Genomic DNA, 22262 nt, shown 5'->3' with positions numbered 1-22262 from the left:
TGCTTTATATTTTATTATATGACAGTGTTTGCTTAACATAAAAATATAGATTCGGGCATAATTTTGCACATGTATATTTCTCTGGAGATATGCATCACCATTTTAAAAAGCATGGTCTGAAATAAAATACATTTTTATGTATCTTTTTTCTTAATTATAAAATACATAAAAGTCAAAGGGAAAAGGATAATAATCATATATAATTTCCCCCTTCCCCCAAGATAACTGCTTCTAATATTTAAGTGCATGCCTTAGAAATTTTTAAAGAAAAAAAAAAGGTTATATAATACATTGTGATAGATTATACTTGCATAAAAGATAAGAAAGAAAATTTAAAAAGAATTGGGTATTACAATTTCAATGGAAGTAAGTGCCTAGAAATCTAACTTTGACTGGGAGACCTAGAGGTGAGAGAGACATAAAATTAAATGTAATAACCATGTTTCCATTTTAAAACATACCTTTCCAGTAAGGATTCAAATGCTTTAGATATAATATGGCAGAGTTGAGAAAAATTCAAAAAAGTCTGTCTGCACGTATATTAACCTTGATTCTTTACTAATATGAGGTTATGTATCTATATACCCTTTAGTTATACTCACTCCGCTGCTGTCAGCACAGGTTCAGAGCAGTGTGGGGAATTTATTTTCCAGTTATAGATATAGGTCTTTATAAGAGTTAGAGAACTGGGACTCATAAGAAAAATAATTGCGCCTGCAAGATTATTAAACTCTGTGGTTGGCCCTGTAGGAGACCTTGTAAGGTTTCAAGGGCCTAAAAGAAGCAGATGTTTTACACACACACATGCGCACGCACGAGCGCACACAGACAGAAGAGAGGGGATGTAGAGGTATGGGGAGGGGCAAAACTCATCCTGAACAACAACAGTCCACCAGGCACCTGGCTAAAGGACTGGAATTTACTCCAGTGATTGGAAACCTAGAGGCAACTGCAGTATTTGAAAAAAATTGAGAACTTGCCCTGCAAGAGGTCCAAGTTCTACTCCTGGTTCTGCCATTTACCACGTACCGGGCTTTTGTATGCCATTTCACTTCTCTGAGCTTGTTTTCCCATCAGCAAAATGGGTATAACAATACTGACCTAGAAAGACTACAGTTTGTGTATTTTATAGTGCCTGGCACTTAATTAATACTCAATACATGTTGGCTCAGAGGGCTGTTACACTGATGTTAAATACTTTGTAATCTATATAGTTATCTGAATGCTAATGCCTAGAACTAAGGATTATGCTTAATCAGGGCCTCATTGACTAAGAAGGGCAAATAGATTTCACCTGGAGAGACAACTGCAGTCAGTGAGGAGCTACTATCTGGAGTGCTGCATTGTGGAGAAAAATAAAAACAAAAACCATGAAGCCATGTCCAGACTTAGAAAGAAAGAGTTTTGTGAAAAATTAGTTATGCCTCTCATGAGTGCAGATGGGAAAAGAATTGCAGCATCTGTGCCAGCCTCAGATCATCTAAAGGGGTATGTTAGACCTCAAGCCCACTTCCAGCACTTAGGGAAAGGCACCCTACCTGCACCCTGGCTCCTGATCCGCAACTACTCCACACAGTGTTGCAGAGAAAGGTTCCATGAACAGAACATGACAATCATAAATATCAGACAGTGTGTATGATGAAAATCCATTTATAATTTTTCTTAAGAATGAAATCAGATAGTAGTAAAAGACTTAAAATAAGGCTGTCTTCTGTGCCCCAGTCTGACAACTCAGAGGCAACCACTGCAACATAGTTAATTGTGTCTTCTGATATTCAACTTAATTTCCCTAAACACCATGCTTACGCATTTATTTCTTCATTTATCTATTCTATACATTCTCTACTGACTTCTAAGACAGGGTTTAGCTTTATCACACTCCCAGCCCTCCATCCCTTTTCCTCCCTACACCTCTTCTTTACTCATATCACAATTTTTTTACTAAATCAATAGTTTATATTTTTATTATGTAAATATTGTTTACTTCTAAGTCAAAAGAGTTAAATTATTAAATTTCTATTTACATACAACTACCTGTTCTTCTTTACAAGTTTTTTTCCTAAAAGTTAATTATTGCCTTATTTTTCATCGCTTAGTTCCATGTGCCCACTCCAAGTTTTTTCAAATGCTCCAACTGATTTGATGTGTACCTATCAATAATTATCCAACTCAAATACTATCCAACCATTTAATTTAGTTCTAATTGTCCTCCCTAAGGATGAAACTGTCCACTCTGACCTAACACATCTCTAGCCTTGGTGCTCAGCTGTCTATTCTAAAACTTCCCTTCATTTCTCTTCTCTATTGGCTCCCTTTTTTTCTGGATACCATGTCTTTCTTTTTCTTGTTTCATCCTATCAATTTATTAAACCATTTTCTCCACCAACTTCCTGAAAGACGATATATGGATAATTAGGGCTTTTTGACTTCCTGATATGTATCTTGATTGATAGATTAGTTGGGTATAAAAACCTAGGTTAAAGTCATTTTCCCTTAGAACTTTAAAGACATTTCTCCACTATCTCCTAGAGTCCTGTATTCTAGTCATTTGAGTTCCATCCTTTGATCGTGATGTCTTTTCTATTTTTAATCTGTTTTTCTGAACTTCAAGGTAATATGCCTTGATGTGGGCCTTTTTGAATTTGTTGATCTGGGTAATTGATGAACACTTTCAGTATAGAAACTCTCAGCCTTCAAAGGAGAGAAATGTTTCTGTTTTATTTCTTTGACAATTTCTTCATCTCTGTTATCTCAATTCTCTTTCTGGAACTCTTCTTGATCGAAAACAGTTCTCCTGATTTACTCTCCAATTTATCTTTTTTTTTTCCATTTTTTTTTTTTTACCTCTTCATATTTTTATACTATTTTATGGACAATATTTTTCACTTTATCTATTATTTATATTTTTAATAAACTTAAGCAATTTGTTTGTATAAGTCAGCATACTTAGTTGCAAGCATGAGAAGCAAACTCTGGCTAATTTAATGGAAAAGGAATGTACTTAAAACTGTTAATCCTGACTCCCTACATCTAAAGGTTCCCCTCCCATGCTGTTCCCTTAGCACACTGCATGGTACTTCTATCATCATATTTATCAAAGTCTTTCTCAAGACAGCAGGCAAGGAACTAAATGATCACAGCTGGTACAATCTATATGCCTGAAATGACCAAAGAAAATCAGTTGTACAACAAGCATCTACACTGTTTAACCCTTAGAATCCTTTGGCCTTGAAGAGTAGAGAAAAAGGAACAACTGTATTCTATTAAATATGAGAATAGAAAAAAGCAAATAAAGTAGAAAACCTAGAAATCTGATGGAAAACAGATGAAGATTTAAAAATAGTAATGATAAAACATAGTTTTTATTGCAAATTGTATTTGGCAAATCCCAAAAACTGAATCACCAGCACTTTCACCCACCCATGAATGCTGCAATCTTGAGTGACCTGGCCTTTTTTAGAATCCCATAATCAGCTCTGAGTCTAAACCTAGATGATGAGTCTAAACCTGAGCAGAAGACCAAAAAGAGAGGAAATGAAGTTATATTATATTTCTAGAAAGGAAGTACTTTGTTGAAAAAAATAAAAGAATGGAGTAATTTCTTTAGAAGACAAGTACATGAAAATGTTATGAAATGAAGAAAAATCTGTCACCGAAATCCCTATTAGGGAAAGCGCTGTATTTGTCCTGGAATAAATGTCTTAATTAACCACTGCTGGTTAAAGGTAAGAATCACTCTCGTCCTGTAGATGCATACTCAAGAAAAAAGAATTTGATTTCTGAGCTGTTTTGTATAGTAGAGAAGTGAGGAATTTAAAGTTCTCTTTAAAAAGAGAAGGAGAAAGAGATCAGAGAAAGAAAACTCCAAAAGTGGAAAGAAAAGGAAGAACTGAGGAGCATAAATATATCAGATGGTTACACCATAACAAAAAAAAGACAAATAAGTATTATTTATTTTAAAAAATGTTGTTTGGATCTCTATGTATCCTTCCTTGCCTGGATATTTTTTAAAAAAAACTACAAGGTAAGCAAATGTTTCCAACAATTTAAACTTATGTCTCCTTAGAGACAGAGACTAAAAGATCTTCTGAGATCTTCTCAGTCCTGTGATACTATGACATTTCATGGAATCAAGAGCATGATTAAACCTGAAGAACTATAATAAAAACAAACTTTAGGTGTAATTATAATACCCAGAAGTGCCTACTTCATCTTTTTTGCTGCTGCTTCTTGTGTTTTTCATCTAAACAGCTCCAAACTGCAAATTAACATTTTTAAAAAGATCCTGAGTTTTCAAGGGAAAAAAAGAAATATGTCTGAATACAGGACAAGGCTCTGGTTCCAAGTCAATACTTTTGCTGCTGTTATAATTTATTCAATGGAACGAATATTTGCTGAACTGCTCTCTATGCTTTGTATTAGATCTTATGGGGATGGAGAATAAAAAATCAGTGAAATATAATTTCTGCTTTTAGAGAACACTCAGTTTAGTTTGGGGAACATAAATATCACACATAGTCCAAATAAAAGGAGGTAAGTACTAAAATAGAGTTATTTGAAAATGCTTCCTAATAAGAAATTCTTATTTAAGACATGGAATAATACATCCACTACAAATCTTAAGCCATATCCTTTGTAGTATTATTATATCCTGTTATCCTTCTTATCAAAACATGACAACTATATCAACTTAACCATGTGGACACAGACAACAAAACTATGACAATAGATGATAAATGCCAAATGAGAGAAAGAATAAGGCTCAGAACCAAAAGTTGGAGTGTAACTCCATAAGAGCTACCTGCCTGGTAGTCAGATTATTTTGCATTGTAAGCCAAAGTGTGGTCTCATCATTCAAGTGGTCAAATAGGATTAGAAGAAATAAAATACCCAGAAAGAGTCAACCCTAAGGAGGTGTAATAAATCGCAACTGCCATTTCATTCAGATGAAATTGGATTACGGTGAACATCAAGGAGAGGGAAACCATATAGGGGCAATTTGCCTCTTTCTCAGGCTAGTGTGTGAGAGTAGAGAATGACTTTGATTTGATGATGATGGTCTGAGGGAGCAACGAATGCAAATGCTTCAGATAATTTTAGCCCACCAGCTAAGTCATGGTGTCATCCCCAGCACTGTCAGCTTGACCTTGAGAGCTGGAAATCCCACAAGGTGACCACCCTTATTTGCCTGGTGACCCAACCTGCTCCACCTACCAAAAGACCGGATGTTTGCAGATAAAGAAACTATATTCCTTGATTTAAAAATTAATGGTTAATATCTGAAGGATCTTATGTAGAAAAAAATTAATATTACTTAATAATATGAAAAGAAATGAGTTTGGTTTCTAATTAAAATTGTGTATTATAATTAGTGTGTGACAGCACTACAAAGAAATTATTCCTCGTACCCTTTCTTTTTCATTTCATTTTGTAATTATTCCTCTTTAGTAAAAATTAGGAGTAGGGGAGGTAAGACACTGAATTTTAAATGACAACATGCTAAATGTGTTAAAAATGTATTGCTCCAAGCAAACAGGAACACCTATTTTAAGAAATAAAAGAAACAAAACATGAAATAAGTAATTTTAAAGGTTGTAGCATATAAATATATGACAACAGAACAACCATTTCTAAGGGAAACAAAGCAATGACAAAATAAAAAATGAACGTATTAACTAAAATTAAATTTCCCTTGAATTTGATCTCCAAGAAGAAAAAGAAAAAAAGAATTGAACAGGTGTGTATAACTTTATCTAAAGTCCAAATAGTCATTGTATTTGAAGTGACTGTTGAAGAGAAAACCTGCCTTACAATAAGTAAGTTTATTTTGAGTGATTGCTTTTCTCATTGTAGTAATAGAATAATCATATTTAATGGTGAGAAATTTTCTTTTAAAAAAGCAATAAGGAAAATGAGACATGAGAATAAAATCCGAAATCTTTTCACTTGAGCAGAGAAAGAAAAAGATGACAGATGGTTAAAAAAAAAAAAAAGTAAAAATAAGCCCTGATGAGCCTAAAGGAACCAGCATCTCCCAGGGGAGAACCCAGCAGTGTGCTATAAATTCAGACCTAGAAACAGAAGGTGATAAGAACAGGTCAACAGCTTCTTTCTGTTTCCCATGGACTCCAATTTCTCAAGAATGCACGTTTTCAGCCAGAGCCAAGATTCTATTCTTGATACTGGAGTCAATAGAAGATAAATATAAACAGGAAAAGTCAAGAGGTTAAATTTGAAAGCACCGTCAGGGTTAAAACCCCTCAGTCTTATCCCTCACCTCCACAGGGACAAAGCCCAAGTGCTTAATGGGGCGCAGAAGATGCCCCGTCTGTTTCCGCCTGTGCCTTGCCATCTGCTGGCCTTTTAGACTTCAGGAGCACTGGGTTGTCATGTTCTTGCACAAACCAGGCCACCTCATACTGTCCCACTTCCTAAAGTGCTACCCTTCTTTCTTTTGCCTGGTTCACTGCTGCCCATCTCATCATACTCAGGAAGCCTTCCCTGATCTCTGCAATTTCATAATTCCACCTATATCTGCCCTTGACCTTGTTTTATAATTGCTCTTTTGAATGAGTGTCTTTTGGACCAGCTACTGATCTAAAGGACAGAACTGAGTTTTACTATGATGTCACTGATGTCAGGCATGTGGCCATTGGTTAAGTGAATGAGTAACTGAGATATCTGTAAATTTTAACCAGCTATTCTTTCAGCTTTTGCTGGCAAAAACTTCCTAAGCAATGTTTAGAAACTGTGGGAATACCCAGAGGAAGGGGGGAAAAAAAGGAAATCCACAATGAGCCTTGTGTTCTCAAAGAGAATGCTTTTTAATTGTGGAGTGGTTGGGTGGGAGAAGGGAAGATAAATTTAAGATATGTTTAAAAGATTGAAGAGAAAAGTATGAAAGAGAAGAAAACCAGAGTACTCTTATAACCACTCATTAAGTTTTCCACATTTGCTTGGTAGTTCTAAGCATATCTGAAGGGATTCAAGTCAAAAAGGAATGATATTGAGACTTTGCAGATAAATTATAGCTTATGATTATAATAATTACTATATATGATATTAAATTAAAATTTTATGTTAGGTATGTATATATAATATATAATGCTATATAATATATAATGTTATATAATAATAATGAACATTATCCAGCACTTTCTTCTTTCCGGGGAGACATGTCCTATAAAAGTTTCATTCAAAATACATATTTGAAAGGATAGCTTCCCAGTGGACCAGTATGGTTGCTCTAAGCACAGAATACTATTGATGCCCACTAAATAGAGTCAAGTGGAGATTCCAGAAGACCACTGAATATGTCTTACAAAAGGATACTTAAATAAGATGACCTCGAAGAGAATCAACACTTAAATGCCTGGATAAAGAAAAGGGAAAAGGAGACTAAAGAGCACAGGGATATGGGTAATATCGTGTAATGTGGCTAAAATGTTGGAGTGAGGCCACATTAGCTGAGCATGGTAATGGTAGACCTCTGTATAAAATGTAGTCATAATTTTCTTGTTTTTATGATCTAACTTGAGAAAAATTTTGAGATATTTATAAATTCAGAAGACAAATAAATTTATCACTTAATTTTCCCAATTTAGGATGGCTTGTTCCAGGTACATTTAAAATTATATCATATTTCTGAACATTGTCAATTTTTTTCTAGGAATTTAAGAGGTCATATAACTCTCTTCTCCAATCAGGGCTCGACCAAAGTGAAACTAATATTTAGTCTGAAAATTTGGCACCTTTTCAAATTCATAATATTCTCATATTTCTTCAATACTTACTTAAAAGAGATCAGGAAAAAAACCATGTTTTCTATGAATAAAGATCATATCTTTTATGTATAAAATGGGATTCATCATAGCACTTAATGAATCACAAAATTTTAACTTATTTGGACTGAAAGTTCAGTTTTTCCTTTATGTAATTAAGCAAAGCTAGAGTTAATTAGCATAGGTATAGTTTTACAGATTATTTATAATATATTTTTAAATTTTTTTCCAGCTTGAGTGTTGTCAAAATAGTTTCTTCTTTTCTAGAGAGTTTGTTCTTGTCTTTGGTTGATACGATTTAAATTTACAGATAACTGCCACACTCTTGCATTCGCTCCTTGGAACACTAGGAAGTAGGTCCTATGGTGTGAGTATGAGTCTTTTTTTTTTTTTTTTTGGCATAGTAAATTGAGCCTGAATTATTTAGATGTCCAGATTTTAAATATTTATTTTTTAAACAAATTTAATTTCAAAGCACTTTTAAATTTACAGAGAAGTTGCAAGAATAGTACAAAGAACTCTCACCCAGAGATCTCATTCAGGTTTTGCCAATTGTTCCAGTAATGTCATTTAAGATTCCGCACAGCACCCAGTCGTCACATCCTTTTAGTTTTCTTCAACCTGAAGCAACTCCTCAGTCTTTCCTTCGCTTTCATGACCTTAATATTTTTTAAAATTATGGGCAGTTATTTTACAGACTGTTCCTCAGTTTGGGTTTGTTTGATGTATTCTCATAAAAAAGCTCAGGTTTTGTATTTTGGGCCAGAATATGACGGAAACTTTGTTCCTTTCTTTGCAACCTTTTGGGTGGTACATGATGACTATTTATTTTATTATATATGATGGTAACTCTTTTCCTCGGTAATAATACATATTTTGTGGGATGATACTTTGTAACTATGAAAAGAAATTCCTTTCTTCACCCCACTTTCGCTAACTAGTTTTAGCATTCCTTAATGTTTCTTGCCTGGATCAATTATCACTAAAATCGTTTCCAAATGGTTGTTTTCTAAAGCTGTTGTTCTTTCTGCATTTATTTATTAGTTGGCTTTCTACTCGAAGGAAGAGCTTTCTCTTCTCTCCATCGTTTGTTGTTTATATCAGTTTAGACTCATGGGTTTCTATTGTATTTAATGGACTACAACCTATTACTTTCATTATGTATTTTGATGCTAAAAGTGTCCCAGATTAAGCTAGAGGAGGCTCCAACAAGCTGGCTCGTGTCCTTTGACACGCCTCCATCATTATTTGAGTACTTCCTTACTATCTGGCACCACAGATGTTCCATGTTCATCTTTTAATTTCCCTCCCCCGGCGTTACAAACTGCCACTTTTGAGGAGCCTTTAGTGAAGGTGGTTTTGAAAACCAAAATCTGGGTGTAAAGTGTGAATGTTGTGTAATTGCTGCCAGCCCCTTCACTTTTTCAGTGGACACTGATAGGAAATATATAAATATATGTACACACACACACACACACACTCTTGCACATTTGGCTCATATATATTTCTCTGTCATATTAGTTTACACCAATACGCTCATTCCCATTCCCTCGGGCTTCACTGTATTTTTCCTCCTGTCCTTAACCGGACCTGTTTTCTGACTGTGAGGGGCCTGTATCCTATTATCTTTGTTCTCTCGACTCCGTCAGGCTGCCGCCTCTCACTGCCCCTCATACCTGTGTGCTGACTCCTGCTAGGGCCTGCCTTTCTCAGGTCATCATCCCCATTTGGGCCTGCTTAATGGCTTTTTGGTAAGGAAGGGAGGAAGGGAGGAAGGGAGGGAAGTGGGAAGGGGAAAGAGAGAAAAGGATAAAGAGACAAACTCCAGAGGAAAAAAAATGGAGACTTCAAAAGAAACTGCTGGGCAAACTATCAACTTCCAGAAATTGCTGATTCGTATACTGAAATAGGTCTATAATTTAGTGAATTGACTCACTGAAACAATTGGGCAAGTGGAATGTGCTCTAATGGGACTTTTGACATCCCACCCTTACACAGGCAGCTATAAACACATTTACTGTCCAACCTCAAAAGCTCACATTGGTGATCATTGCATTACAGGCCTGGGGTTTTCCAAGAATAAACAAAATGTTAACTATACTGACACTATGCTAATCTTTCATGGTTCACAATCTAAGATAAACATAACTGTCAGCCCTCTGACCCTGGCCTGCTACACCCCGCAGTGATCCCCCCACCCTTCACCTCCATCCTTACTCCCCTCCAGTCTATACTGTGTGCTCCTTTCAGACTAAATTGACTAAATTATAACTAAATTATGTAACATGAAATTGCCATGACTTATGAAACCACTTCCTTATTTTTTGGACATTGAAGTTGTTTCCAATTTTTTTGCTTTTATAACTAAGCATAAAATGAACATTTTTGCTTTTATTCTTTTAAATGATTTTCTTAGTTAAAATTCTTTGGACTGCAATATGGCCCCAAAAGTATGAACCCTTTTATGGTTCTTGGTATGTAGTGCATAATTGCTTTTTAAAAGTTTTCTACCAATTTGCAATATAAAGGTGTAAGTTTTGTCTCAAAGAGTCAGTCACTTTTTATCTAAGTTCTTACTCCAAGTTTTCAATCTTATTACAGTAGTAAATCTTGAGCTCCTGGATTGAAAAAAATTATCTTATCTTTGTGTTCCCAGTGTCTGAAAAATAATTGATGCTCAATAAATATTTATTGAATATGTGAATGAATGTAGGTATTTTCATATGGAGAAAGATATAAATTATACATATTTTTTTAAAGAATCATCTAATCTAACTTCTCCACATACATACCTTGAACCCAGGCAGACAGGCAGAATCTCACATAATTCAGTTCCTTCTAAGTACATGGTCTTCTATTCAAAGACTTTCAGAGGCAACTCCACAAACGTCTTTAATAGGTTGTTTTAATGCTAATAATTGCTAGGTCGAACAGTTATTTTCATCTCTCTAACCAAAATAATCCATGATGCAGAGTAAGTTTGTTTTCCTTTTCTCTCCTTTCTTACTTATTTTCCTGAGCTTGGTGAGGGTAATAAGCAATTATCTTCTGAATAAAAGCTTGCCAGACCCTCTCTGAGCTTCTCATTCTCAAAGCGATGTCAGATAATTTGCTTATTTTTTGTATGGGATTCTAAAGGTTGTCTTTGGTTTCAAATACACTATTTCTTCTGTTTTTATTCCATCTGATTCTAGCATGTTTGTTTACCTAGAAAATCAGAATATCAATTGTTATTCTTAATAAAAGCATCTAACTTTTAAAAAATTATATCATTACAAAATAGAGCATGATATTATATACAAGTTAAATAAATAAATTTTTTTTACTAGCAGCTACCAAAGGATTTAGGGAGAAGAGGGAGAAAGATGGGGCAAAAAGAGTCAAATATATGGTGACAGAAAGAAATCTAACTATGGGCAGTGAACACACAATGCAATGTATATATTTGCCTTACTGTTGCATTGTACACCTGAAACTTACTGGATTTCGTTAACCAGTGTCATCATAATAAAAAATAAATAAGTAAATAAATAAAAAATGTTTTTTTAAAGTCAAGCATTCAAAGTGGGATATACTTACTGGAGAAGTTTTAAAATAAGACCATAGTAAGGCTAGGAGTAGACTAGAAGTCCAGCTGGTGGCTGACTGCTAGCAGTCTGCCTCACTGGGAAGCATTCTTCAAGATTGTGCCTAAACTTGAAAATCCAAAAATGTAATCACCTGTGAAAGCTAAATTTACTAGAGATTGAAATATAGAAAGACAAATAACAATTGGATCATTGGCAATGAGAAATATCATTATCAGTCAGAGAGCTTGGGCAGTCTGGTTGGCTCATTTTGATTGCATACAAGACCCACAGGAGTACTATAGAGCTGCTTGGCAGGTAGAGTCAGCCAGGTAGTCCATCTGCCAGTCAACTAGAAGTCCAGTGTCCCCTAGGACACTGCTCAACATAGGTACCAATGTTTATATGCTTCCTATAACCGTCAAGAACATAGACTTTGAACTCTAACAAATCTGGGTTAAAGTCTTGGAGCCACCACTTAATATCTGTGCATGTCAACTAATGTTTACCTGCTCTACTCCCAAGTTCCATCACTTGAAAAATGGGGTCTTAAAGCTGTGTGAAAATGTACTTAAGGTGCTTGGCTCAGTATCTGGTATATAATAAGGGTTTAATGAAAATTCTGACATCTAAGGGTAATGCTACACACCTTTGTTTGATTCATTAATGAGTTGATTTACAATTTATCCCTCTGAGATTAATTTGGTTTTTCTTATTCCTAGCTTTATCATTCAATCAATCACAAATTCATCATTCACATATTCAACACTGTTAACTGAATACTTATTTTGTGCCAGACACTGTTCCATGTGCTAAGGATACTGCTGTGAACAGAATATATAGACTCCGTATTCTTATAGAGCTTAGCAGTGAAAACAGACAGCAAACACAAAAACAATATATAGTATGTCAATGTGTACATTTAATGATGTAATTTTTTTCTCACAACTGTTATTTTAATACATAGTCAATTCAATAAGCAATGATATCTTAGAAGTAAGAAAATGTCACATATTCATTTTTTATTAATCTATCACAATATCTCTGGAAAAATTTTGCAAATCATTTTTGCAAAAGCAATTATGCAATCTCTCATTTATAAACTGGACTGAGCGCTAAGCAACCATTAGCTATTTTAATGGTTAATTAAAACAGCTTTCTGACATAAGCTATCTCACAGAATATCATGATATTATATCCTATGTAACAAAGCAGCAGATAATTTAAGAGGTTTCACAGATTGCAGTCGACATTTTCTGGGTTTGGTTTTGATTTGTTCTTTGGTTGCCCAGCATCAATTTCCTCTCTGAGAGACGTTCCCTTATAAATATTATTGGTGCTCTCTATGGAATGTGTCTTGCTTTCTAGTATGGAGGCCAAGTTGGGGAGGTCCTCCTGCTTCTTGCCTCTGGACTTCAGGGTCAAGGCACATGACCCAGGCCCAACCAAGAGAATCTCCCAGAAGTTAAATGCTGAAGGAGTGAGACAAAGATAGAAATAAGAGCCTAATAACAGTGGCCTGGATGATCCAGCTGCAATATTATCCAGTGGTAAGAGACAAAGACCCCTGCAATAGATCATTGGCTTTGGTTTCTACTGCCCTTCGTCCTGCTGCTTTTCCTGGCCTGGTGCTCCAGCATTTCTGGCAATTCTCTGAGCTATCTGATATTGTTAAACAAACCAAATAAATATAAAAACGTGTGTTCTCTTAAATTAGCCAGAACTGGATTTTATAGCCTGAAACTTAAGAACACTGACTGGTAACACATCTAGAAAGTGGTCAGTGTTTGATTCTAGGTCTGTATAGGTATAAAGCCCATGCCCTTTGTAAGTAAGACAGCTAGACTGTCATTTATTTATTCAACAATTATTCATCAATCCATCACATGCACAGCAGGTACCATCTCAGAAACTAAATGTTGAAGATTTACTAAAACTCCGATGGAGTTTTAATTCTTAAATTCGGCTAGGATCTAGCAAGAAGTTCTCTGCAGTGAACTTGATTCTATAATTTAAAACACTTAACCCTGTATTAGTGGTACATGGAAACTTGGGTTCTGTTTAAAGTTTCTAAAAAGTCTTCAGGATCCTCAAAATATCACCCCTGCTAAGAGGCTACCAATTTTCTGTTTCATGTATATTATTTTTATCATCTAGTTTTTCTACAGATACTGTGCTTTCTACAGTTCTCTGCAATAGTCTTTCATTTCATTTCCTTTTAGTCATTTACCTGCTTTGATAGGATCTTTTTAGGTTGAAATGATTTGGATTTAAAATTATATTTGATACAAGAATGATAGAAAGAAAGTAAACTTTGCTCCCCTGTGAAGAGGGAAAAAATCAGGAAAAGGAAACAACTAGTAAGAAGTTACCAGTTTCAGTTTGTCATTCTTTTTGGAAAGGTCAAGGATGTCACCTAGCACTGGCCTCGAGGTAAAATTTATTTAACCTAAGTGACTTATGAGAACATAAATTGCTATTCCTCTTCAGTTTTTGCATTTTATTGAAGTGTCATGATTAGGAATATTGGGATTGATTGCATTCATGTATTAGAAAAATGAATACTGGAACCTTCTAGAAATATCTATATCATATCATACAGACAGTTATTTACCTCAATTTGCTTCCAAAAAAATGGAATTAAACACACTCTTTAGAGTTCTAGAGGTGAGAATATCTTCTCTCTATTGATCCCAGGGTTTCTTCGTGCCATTCTTCAATTGGAACAATCGTTTGAGAAGAAAACAAGGGAACAAGATGATGAAGTGGAGAAGAGTTTCAAGGACTTGGTCTTTGTTCTCCAATTTTGGCAGCTGCTGTGAAGGAATAGTATTAGCGCGGCAAAGAACAGGAAAGCGTATAAATGCAAATTTTGAAAGATTATTATAATATTCTTTTCCTTGACTCAGACCAACAAGTGACCATGAGTATATGTTTATATATTCATTCATTCATTTATAAAACAAATTTGAGGGTGGCTTCATAGTATAGTGGTTAGCACGTCTGCTTTACACGCAGAAGATCCTGGGTTTGTGCCCGAGGTGGAGCCACAGACCATATCCCGGGTGCGCCAGGCCCCGGAGAGCACCAGGCCCTGGGTGCACACCGTGAGTGCATGGGAGGAGACAGCCCATCTTCAGAGATCCAGTTCGTAAGGGGAAATTCACCCCTCTCTTCCATCCATAGGTCAGGGGTGGAAGAGGGGGGTGAATTAAAGAGAGGGAGAAAAATTTGACCATGACTTTTGTATCACAGTCTTCAAGGAGCATACAATTTAGTGAGTCAGAGGAGTCTGCTAGAGCTCTGGTTTTCTTTCTTTTTTCTCCCGAGAACCATGTGTTGTGTGTCTCAGAGTACATGACAGAGATGATGTTTACATGTGTGACAAACTTGAGTACCTGGGATTGTTCACTAGACCCCACACATCAGCTCTAACTCCATCATTTTCTCTTCCATTCAAGAAAGTATGTCAGAATACAACAGTGAGAGAAAAGAGTGGGAGTGAGAGATCACTAGGAATAACCTTGAATTGAGTCTAAATGAGAAGGTAAGTCATTCACATACTTTCATGGCTTAACAAGTATTAGTAATAAATTATTTGTAACAGACTTCACAAACAACTTTCAAATACCAGGTATGTCACCACTAAAACACACTGCTCTGGAAGGCAAGGCCAGTATTTAATACTTTCTGTGACTAGGATGTTCTCGTCACTTTTTTATACATGTTTTTATTTCATCCCAGACCCTTAAGTCTTATTTACTCTGCTAATCCAGTGGTTTTTTAATTTGGGCATGCATCAGAATTACCTGGAGGGCTTGTTAAAACAGAGACGGCTGGGCCCCATTCCCAGAGTTTCTGATTTAGTGAGTCTTAGCAGGGACTGAGAATTTGCATTTCCAGTGTTTCCAGGTAATAGTGATGCAGCAGGTCCAGTAATCACACTTGGAAAGTCATTAATGGAGTCATCCATTCATCCATTCAAAAAATGTTTATTAAAAGCCTACCAGGTGCCTGACACCAAAGTAAAAAGATAAATTGGAACATTATTTTATAAGAGCTAAATGTCTACTGAGTACTCCTCTAAGGGCTCTGTTATGACCTGATTTACTCCTTTATGACAATCCTACAAAGTAGGTATTTTTTCCGCTAGTTTAGAGATGAGAACACCAAAACTGAGATTAACCTACTCAAAGTCATATGGACAGGTGTCTGAACTAGGATTTGAACCTGTGTCTATTGAATGCCAAGTGGTACCAGCAGACACCATGCTATATGCTATGCTATCCCTGTAATACTGAGGAGCTTACACAGCATGTTGTTATCAGTCTTCTGCAGATTAAAAAAAAAATTGATGTTCAGAGAAGTTAAATAACTTGCCCAAAGTCACACAGCTAGGAAATATCTTTTAAAAAAATAAAATAAAGTAAAAAATGTAATATCGGTCTGATGCCAAAGTGCTTTTCCCACCATAAACACCATTTCTCCATGCTATCTCTAGATCACGATCAATCTTAATCACAGCCAAGGAAAAGAGTATAATCCCAGTTAACTAGAGTGAGCAGAGAATGGGTAGTGCCTTCTAATGTCTTGGTTAACTAAAATATATCTCTTGTGCTAATTTTCTAACAGTTATCAGTTCATTTTCCACCCTAAGTCAGCACAATATAATGTAATGTTTTCTCAATGATTCAGTATCTTACATACCTCAGAACCATCATTATAAACAGCATTTGTTACTGGGAAACATCAAGGTGGATACAGAAGACACAGATGATTGGATTGAATGTGTAGGGATCCCAGAATTACTGAGGACAAATTAAATTATATTCTAATCATTTACCTTTTCTGTAATCAGAATGGGAAAAGGCCTCCAAAATGAGACTAATCAAATGTTTCAGTTGAGTTGGGTTCGTATTAATCAAGTTTACCCCAGTTTGTGTAAGTAGCTGACAAACTTCATTAAAAGTGACTGTTTTTCTCTTTTTGTGACTTGGTAAATCACAAAGAATGAAGCTTTCCCTGACTCCTGTGTACCATTGTGTTACCCCATCATCAGGGAGAAAAATGAGCTGTATAATTACCATTTGAGACATGAATCATCCTTGCTCTGAGGGTCCAGACCTGTTTGTCTCTATAAAAGCAACTGAAGGTCGAAGTGCAAACGTGCGTTGTCTGCTGTCCCCCAAGCTAATATAATTACCAAGCTACCGTGAGGAGATGAAGGTGCTCCCTGCATCTGGCCTTGCTCTCCTCCTCGTCACGGCTTTGAACTTTTCCACTGCAGCCCCCTCCCTATTTGCAGCCACCCCCAGGACCTCAAGGAACAACTACCACCTCTTACAGGTTTGTGACTCTTTGCAAGATTCCCTCTTCCTCCTCCTGCCCTGGAAAAACCAAAAGGGTATAATGAGAAAATAAGGAAAAATCTATTATTGTTTTAAAATCACCTTATACGTCCTTTGAAGTCTAATAGATACTGTCTTCTGTGCAGCTAAGACTGATGTCTAACGCACATTAGGTGTACGTGTCGCATGACTGAATAAATAAGTGAACAACTATTTATCTAGGTATCTTGCTTTTTACGGAAGTTGAGGTGGCTTGCAAAAAAATATATGCAATACAAAAAGATCAAAGCAGTATCTGAGGACTAATATAGGAGAAAGATAAGGGTAGAAAAATAAAAAATGAGGTGTAAGATTCACACACTAGAGATGGGTTGTAAATATAGTGCTAAACTTCCTAGCAGACCTCTTGTACTCACGAAAATCTTGTTCAAAATCTAAAATGAACCGAGTTTTTCCAGGGTGCCTAACTGCTTTTCATCTGAGAGTCTTTCCTCTCTAAAGTATATTCCCCACGTACTTTATTTATTTAAACTTTCTGTCTTTTCGCTTTTTAAAATCTCTCCCAACTGACTGTTGGAAAGGATCTGATACAAATAATTCATACTAGAATTTTTGCAAAGAATATGTGTGACTCTAAGTGATTCAATGTATATTTGCTTCTAAGCATTTTTTGCATTTACTAGGTAAGTGTCAATCTTTAACCTAAAGAAATGAGTCTCTAATGATTGAACCTCCAACGTTAGTGAAAGGTGTGTGGATGAAATGTTTTTGCACGAGGGCTTCTATTTCAAGAATGACAGCACATCTGCGACTATTAGCCCTGCCTCTGAGGTGCTTTCCTACCTGCCAGGCTACACCTGTGTACTGCTTCCTCAGGTGCACTTCAGAGCTGTTTTTCTCTCCTACATACCCGCACCAGCGTGTCCCTACAGTTGTTTACACTGTTCATCCATTCTAATTGGTCAGTCCCGCTGCCATACCAATAAATATTTTCAGTATCAGCCCTGCATATAAATAGTACACTGGATGCCAAATACAGGCCTGCTGAATTGAACTTCCTTTGACTTGAGCCCACTTTTAGATGAATTAAATTCAAAATAACATATCTCAGAACATTGAGGTCTCTTTTCAAATTATATTTCACTGCTGCCATCTAGCTTTGGGTTTCTTCTCCCCAGATGTAATTTTCTGTCCCAGCTTCATGCCATTCTGATTCAAAAACTATGGAGTTCTGTGACCTTCTGAGCCAGAATTGATCTGAGGTGGCTGAAGACCGACCTTCTAATCCAGGTTCAGACAAACCACGGCCATCGGCAATACCAGCCATGCCTGTTCGTTTGCATACCATCTATTACTGCTTTTGTATTGTAATAGAGTACGGCAAAACCGAAAATATTGACTATTGGCTCTTTACAGAAAGAAAATTAACTGACACCTGAGCAGTCTATGCAGGAATAAGGCCAGAAAGATGTGAGAAAAGCCATCCTTGCTATGAGTATTTAGAAAGAATTAGGTAGCCTTGGAATGTTGGGGATCCTTACTAATCCCTTAAGTCAGCTCTTCTCAGTCTCCCTTATGACATATTCTCAGGAAGACCTTTGACAGAGGACCAAGGAAACTTGTCAACACCTTGCCACCTGGCAAACTGCACCTTCTCCTGCCTGCCACGGCCCAGTTATCAGCCCTGGGCAGGAATATGTATCGCTCTTTAGCAGGCAGGAATGATCTGGGCAGACCTCTAATGTGGGTCCCAGTGACTAGAAAAAAATTAATGTCCCACCTTATAGTTTATAGAAGCACATAACAACTTTGGCAGCCTTACAATACAACGAATGAAACGACATGAAAATAGGTAGTTTGAGTTCAGTCATTCAACAATTATTTATCTACTGCTTACTGCGTGCTATGTGCCAGGGTCTGTTCTAAGTACTGGATAAACATCAGTGAACAAAACAAGTCAAGTCTCTGTTCTTATGGCACTTACCTGGGGATGACAGAGGAGGTGGGAAGGTCCTGGGAAGAGATAAACAAGCGGTCGGTCAACAAGTGTCCAAGATTATTTCAAAAAGTGCTGTGAGATTGGAAAAATAACTAGGATAATAGAAAATGACTGGGACAATAGGGTGGGGGAGCATTTTCGCCTCAGTAATCCAGAAAGCCTTCTCCAAAGAAATGACATTCGAGGTGAACCTGAACTACATGAAAGAGCCAGTCATGTAAAGATCCAGAGACAGAACAGTCTGGGCAGAAAAACAGCAAACAGCAGCTTGTGGATGAAGGCTCTTGAATGTGAGCATCAGGCTAATGTGGCAAGAGCTGAGAGACCACAGGAAGAGGGTACTGGCTGAGTCCCAGAGACAGGCAAGGCCGGCAGATCATCTGGGGCCTGGGATCCCATGCCAGAACAAGCGGCTTCCACACTGCTCTCTTCTTTCTAGATCACTCGCTGAGAGACAACAAATGGCTTCTTGTGCCTGGAAACACCAGACAGGCAATGTTTCCATGTACCATATGCTTCTTCCCAAGCCAACGAACACAATAATTTACACTCTAAAAGACGAACAGTTTTTTTTAGTTGATCTATTTAATGCCCACTTATATCCTTTAAATTCTAATTTGCTGATGAACATAAAAGCTTCAAAATAATGGAATGATAAAATGTTTACTTAGTCTCCTAATCTAGAGTTCTATTCTATGAGTTTCTTTGTTTTTTAAAAATTAATAATAACAATACAGCATTTAAAACAAGTTATTAAATTGCCCTTAAAAATAATATAAATTTTCTTTATTACATTATTATTAACTTATGAAGAAAATAAATAATAAAACTCTTTCAAATACGATCTGTTAAATTCAGGTGTTTTTACTACCATTTTACTTTCTGTGCATAAAGATATTTTTAAATCATTATTATATTTGGTTCCTACCTTTTGTACTGATTATCATGTCATAGAAAATTTTGATTTTTATACTATTTTCATAAACATCATTTTAAAAAGTTACAAATATTCCAGAATATGAGTGAGTTGTAATTTATTTAATGATTTCTTTTGTTAGACACATAATCTTCATTTGAACATTGCTGTGAATGTCTTTATACATCAGCCTAATCTAAAGGGTTATTTTTTCAGGATAGATTTCCAGAAGTGGAATTAATGAGTAAAAGGATATACATTTTAAAGTATTTTAATACATTTAAAAGCATTTTCACAGTGAAGACCTCATTGGATTCTCACATTGCCGTGGTCAGTAAGACAGATACCAACCCCATTTTATAAATGAGAAAACTGAAACCAAAAGAAATTAAAGAAATTGCCCTAAACTTGTTAGAACCTAGGATTACCACACGGTTCTCACAACTCATTTCTGTGACTTAGCCAAAATAGAAAGAAATGTTCTCTATCAAACTTTGGAAGAGAAGTAAAGGGAAGACCACCTGACATCCAACCCTAAAATCCTGTTATTTTAACAGTCGGGGAGAGAGAAGAGTGAGGGGCAAATGGAAAAATTCTGGCGAGTCCTGGAATCTTTGACCCAGTGCCACAATCAGGTTTGAGACAACAGCAGGCAAATGTTAGTATTAACACAAACACAATTAATTGAACATTTTTTCTCTGAAAAGCATGCTAAAATTTTGTCAATAATTTTGGCAAGAAAGTTCCGGAATGATTTGGGCTCTCAGTACTGCAGAACATCTGATAATTCCTCATAGAAGCATACTTTCATATTTGGCCTAAAGAAAAAGAACTCAAATATTAATTGAACATCTATTCTGCACCTGGAACATGTCAGGCACAAGGCCCATATCCAGGAAGGAGTCATGGTCCCCAACGGGAAGGAGATTGCAGCCAAGCAAGCCAGAGTTATGAGAAAGTGATGGACATCAGGGCAATGTGACATGCATTTGCTGGTATAAGAACCACATCCTGTGGGAGCACCGCAGTGACCAATATTTGTTCTCTTTTTTAAGCAGGGATAGTTTCTAATTTTTTTTTACCTCATTAAAAGGCACTGTTTTCATCCTATCTCTTATTACTGGCCTTAAACCTTGTGAGCTATAGATCTAGCACCTTGTGCAGATTTTAAAGGAAAACGTTTTATTGTAAAAATTGTATATATTCAGAGTAGAAAAATTATAAAACATATATAACTAAAAAAGAGATATTCTCAGTTCCATCACTAAGACATAAACACTTGAACTCCTCAGTCTGTATCCTTCAAAACACTTTTCTATGACTGAAGCCAGAACTAGGGTGAGGGAGAGGTGAACACTGTCTTTATTTAAAATTTTGATATTTTGTGCATCGTGAATTTTTTGCATTAATTTTAATCCTTTAAATATTGCATTAAAATGTTATATTTCTTGATTACTGAGTTTTTGGTGACTCCCCCACTTCCTCACCCTAGTCCCAGATTATGACTCTCCGTGTGTGTATATCCACAGGCACACACTTTTGTTGACAAACATGGCTTATTCTATAATAGTAGTTGTAAACCTGCTTTCCACTTAATATACCATGAGCATCCTCCCTCATATGACTATATTGTGTGAAACCAAAATCAGAATATAGAGTGCAACATATGACCTAACAAGGGAACAAAATATTTGAAATCAAAACTGTCTCAGAAAATAAGGAGTATCTGGTCTTCTGTGCAGAGCTTACCTCTGAAGAGCATAATTCAGATTTACTGCAAGCATCACATTATCACAACATCAACCTGAGCAAACAAAAATGGCTCAGACGTCATCTTGCAAAAAAGATCACAAACGTAAAATGCTTATTTAAGATGGCCTAACAAGAGATGGACAGGGAACCAAACAGCCACACTTTTGTTTCAGAGTGCCTCATCCAGGCTTTGGGACCTGGCCCTCCATGCTGCCTCCCTTCTTCCCTCCTTTAGGTTCTCATCTCATTAAGATTTGTACAAAAAATTATTGCCAGGGAAGTAAGATTCTCTCACAAGCAGGGTAGGGAGCAAGGATTGGTTGACACCACAAAGAGGAAGCAGAGCACCTTGTCCAAATGAGTGAGCAAGTCTTACACCTTTTTATTTTTTTCCTTAACAATTACAGTCCATGTTCATAGCAGAAAATTTTGGAAAAGATATAAAATAAATAAAATATAGGTAAAGATCAAAAATAAATTGTTGCCCATAACCCAGAGGTAAACAAGATTAATATGCAGACATATTTCCTTCCATTGTTACTCATGTTTACTATATATGACATATATTATCCATATATCAATTAGTATCTTAATTTTAATATTAATATACAAATTAACATTATTATATTAATACACATATATGATGAATGTAATATAAATACACATGTATTTGGTTTATTTTATTTATGAAATGATTCTAATCTGTATAAAGTTTTCTCTGCTTTTCTCAGTATATTGCCATTATATTGAGTGCATTATTCCATGACATTAGATATTTTTTAAAAATGTGATCTTAGTAGAGGCTTAGTATTAATTCACATGAATATATAATAATATATCTAACAAATTCTCTATTAGATATTAAGATTGCTGCCAATATATTTATATAGAAAAATTTTA

General features: G+C 35.9%; 1 protein-coding gene across 1 annotated transcript in view; it reads left to right on the top strand.

Annotated features, from left to right (window-relative positions):
* The first annotated feature begins 16560 nt into the window (after positions 1-16560).
* The window catches only part of MMP20 (matrix metallopeptidase 20), a 37769-nt gene continuing 32067 nt past the window's right edge, over positions 16561-22262 (top strand). Inside the window, exon 1 of the mRNA XM_006907512.1 lies at positions 16561-16693. Within this exon, the coding sequence (XP_006907574.1) occupies positions 16568-16693 (126 nt within the window). The 5' untranslated portion in view covers positions 16561-16567. The remainder of the gene's footprint in view (positions 16694-22262) is intronic.

This window comes from Pteropus alecto, unplaced genomic scaffold (genome assembly GCF_000325575.1).
Source record: "Pteropus alecto unplaced genomic scaffold, ASM32557v1 scaffold12, whole genome shotgun sequence".
Taxonomy (NCBI): Eukaryota; Metazoa; Chordata; class Mammalia; order Chiroptera; family Pteropodidae; genus Pteropus; species Pteropus alecto.
Note: the sequence above shows the minus strand (reverse complement) of the source record. Positions and strands in the feature narration are given on the sequence as shown.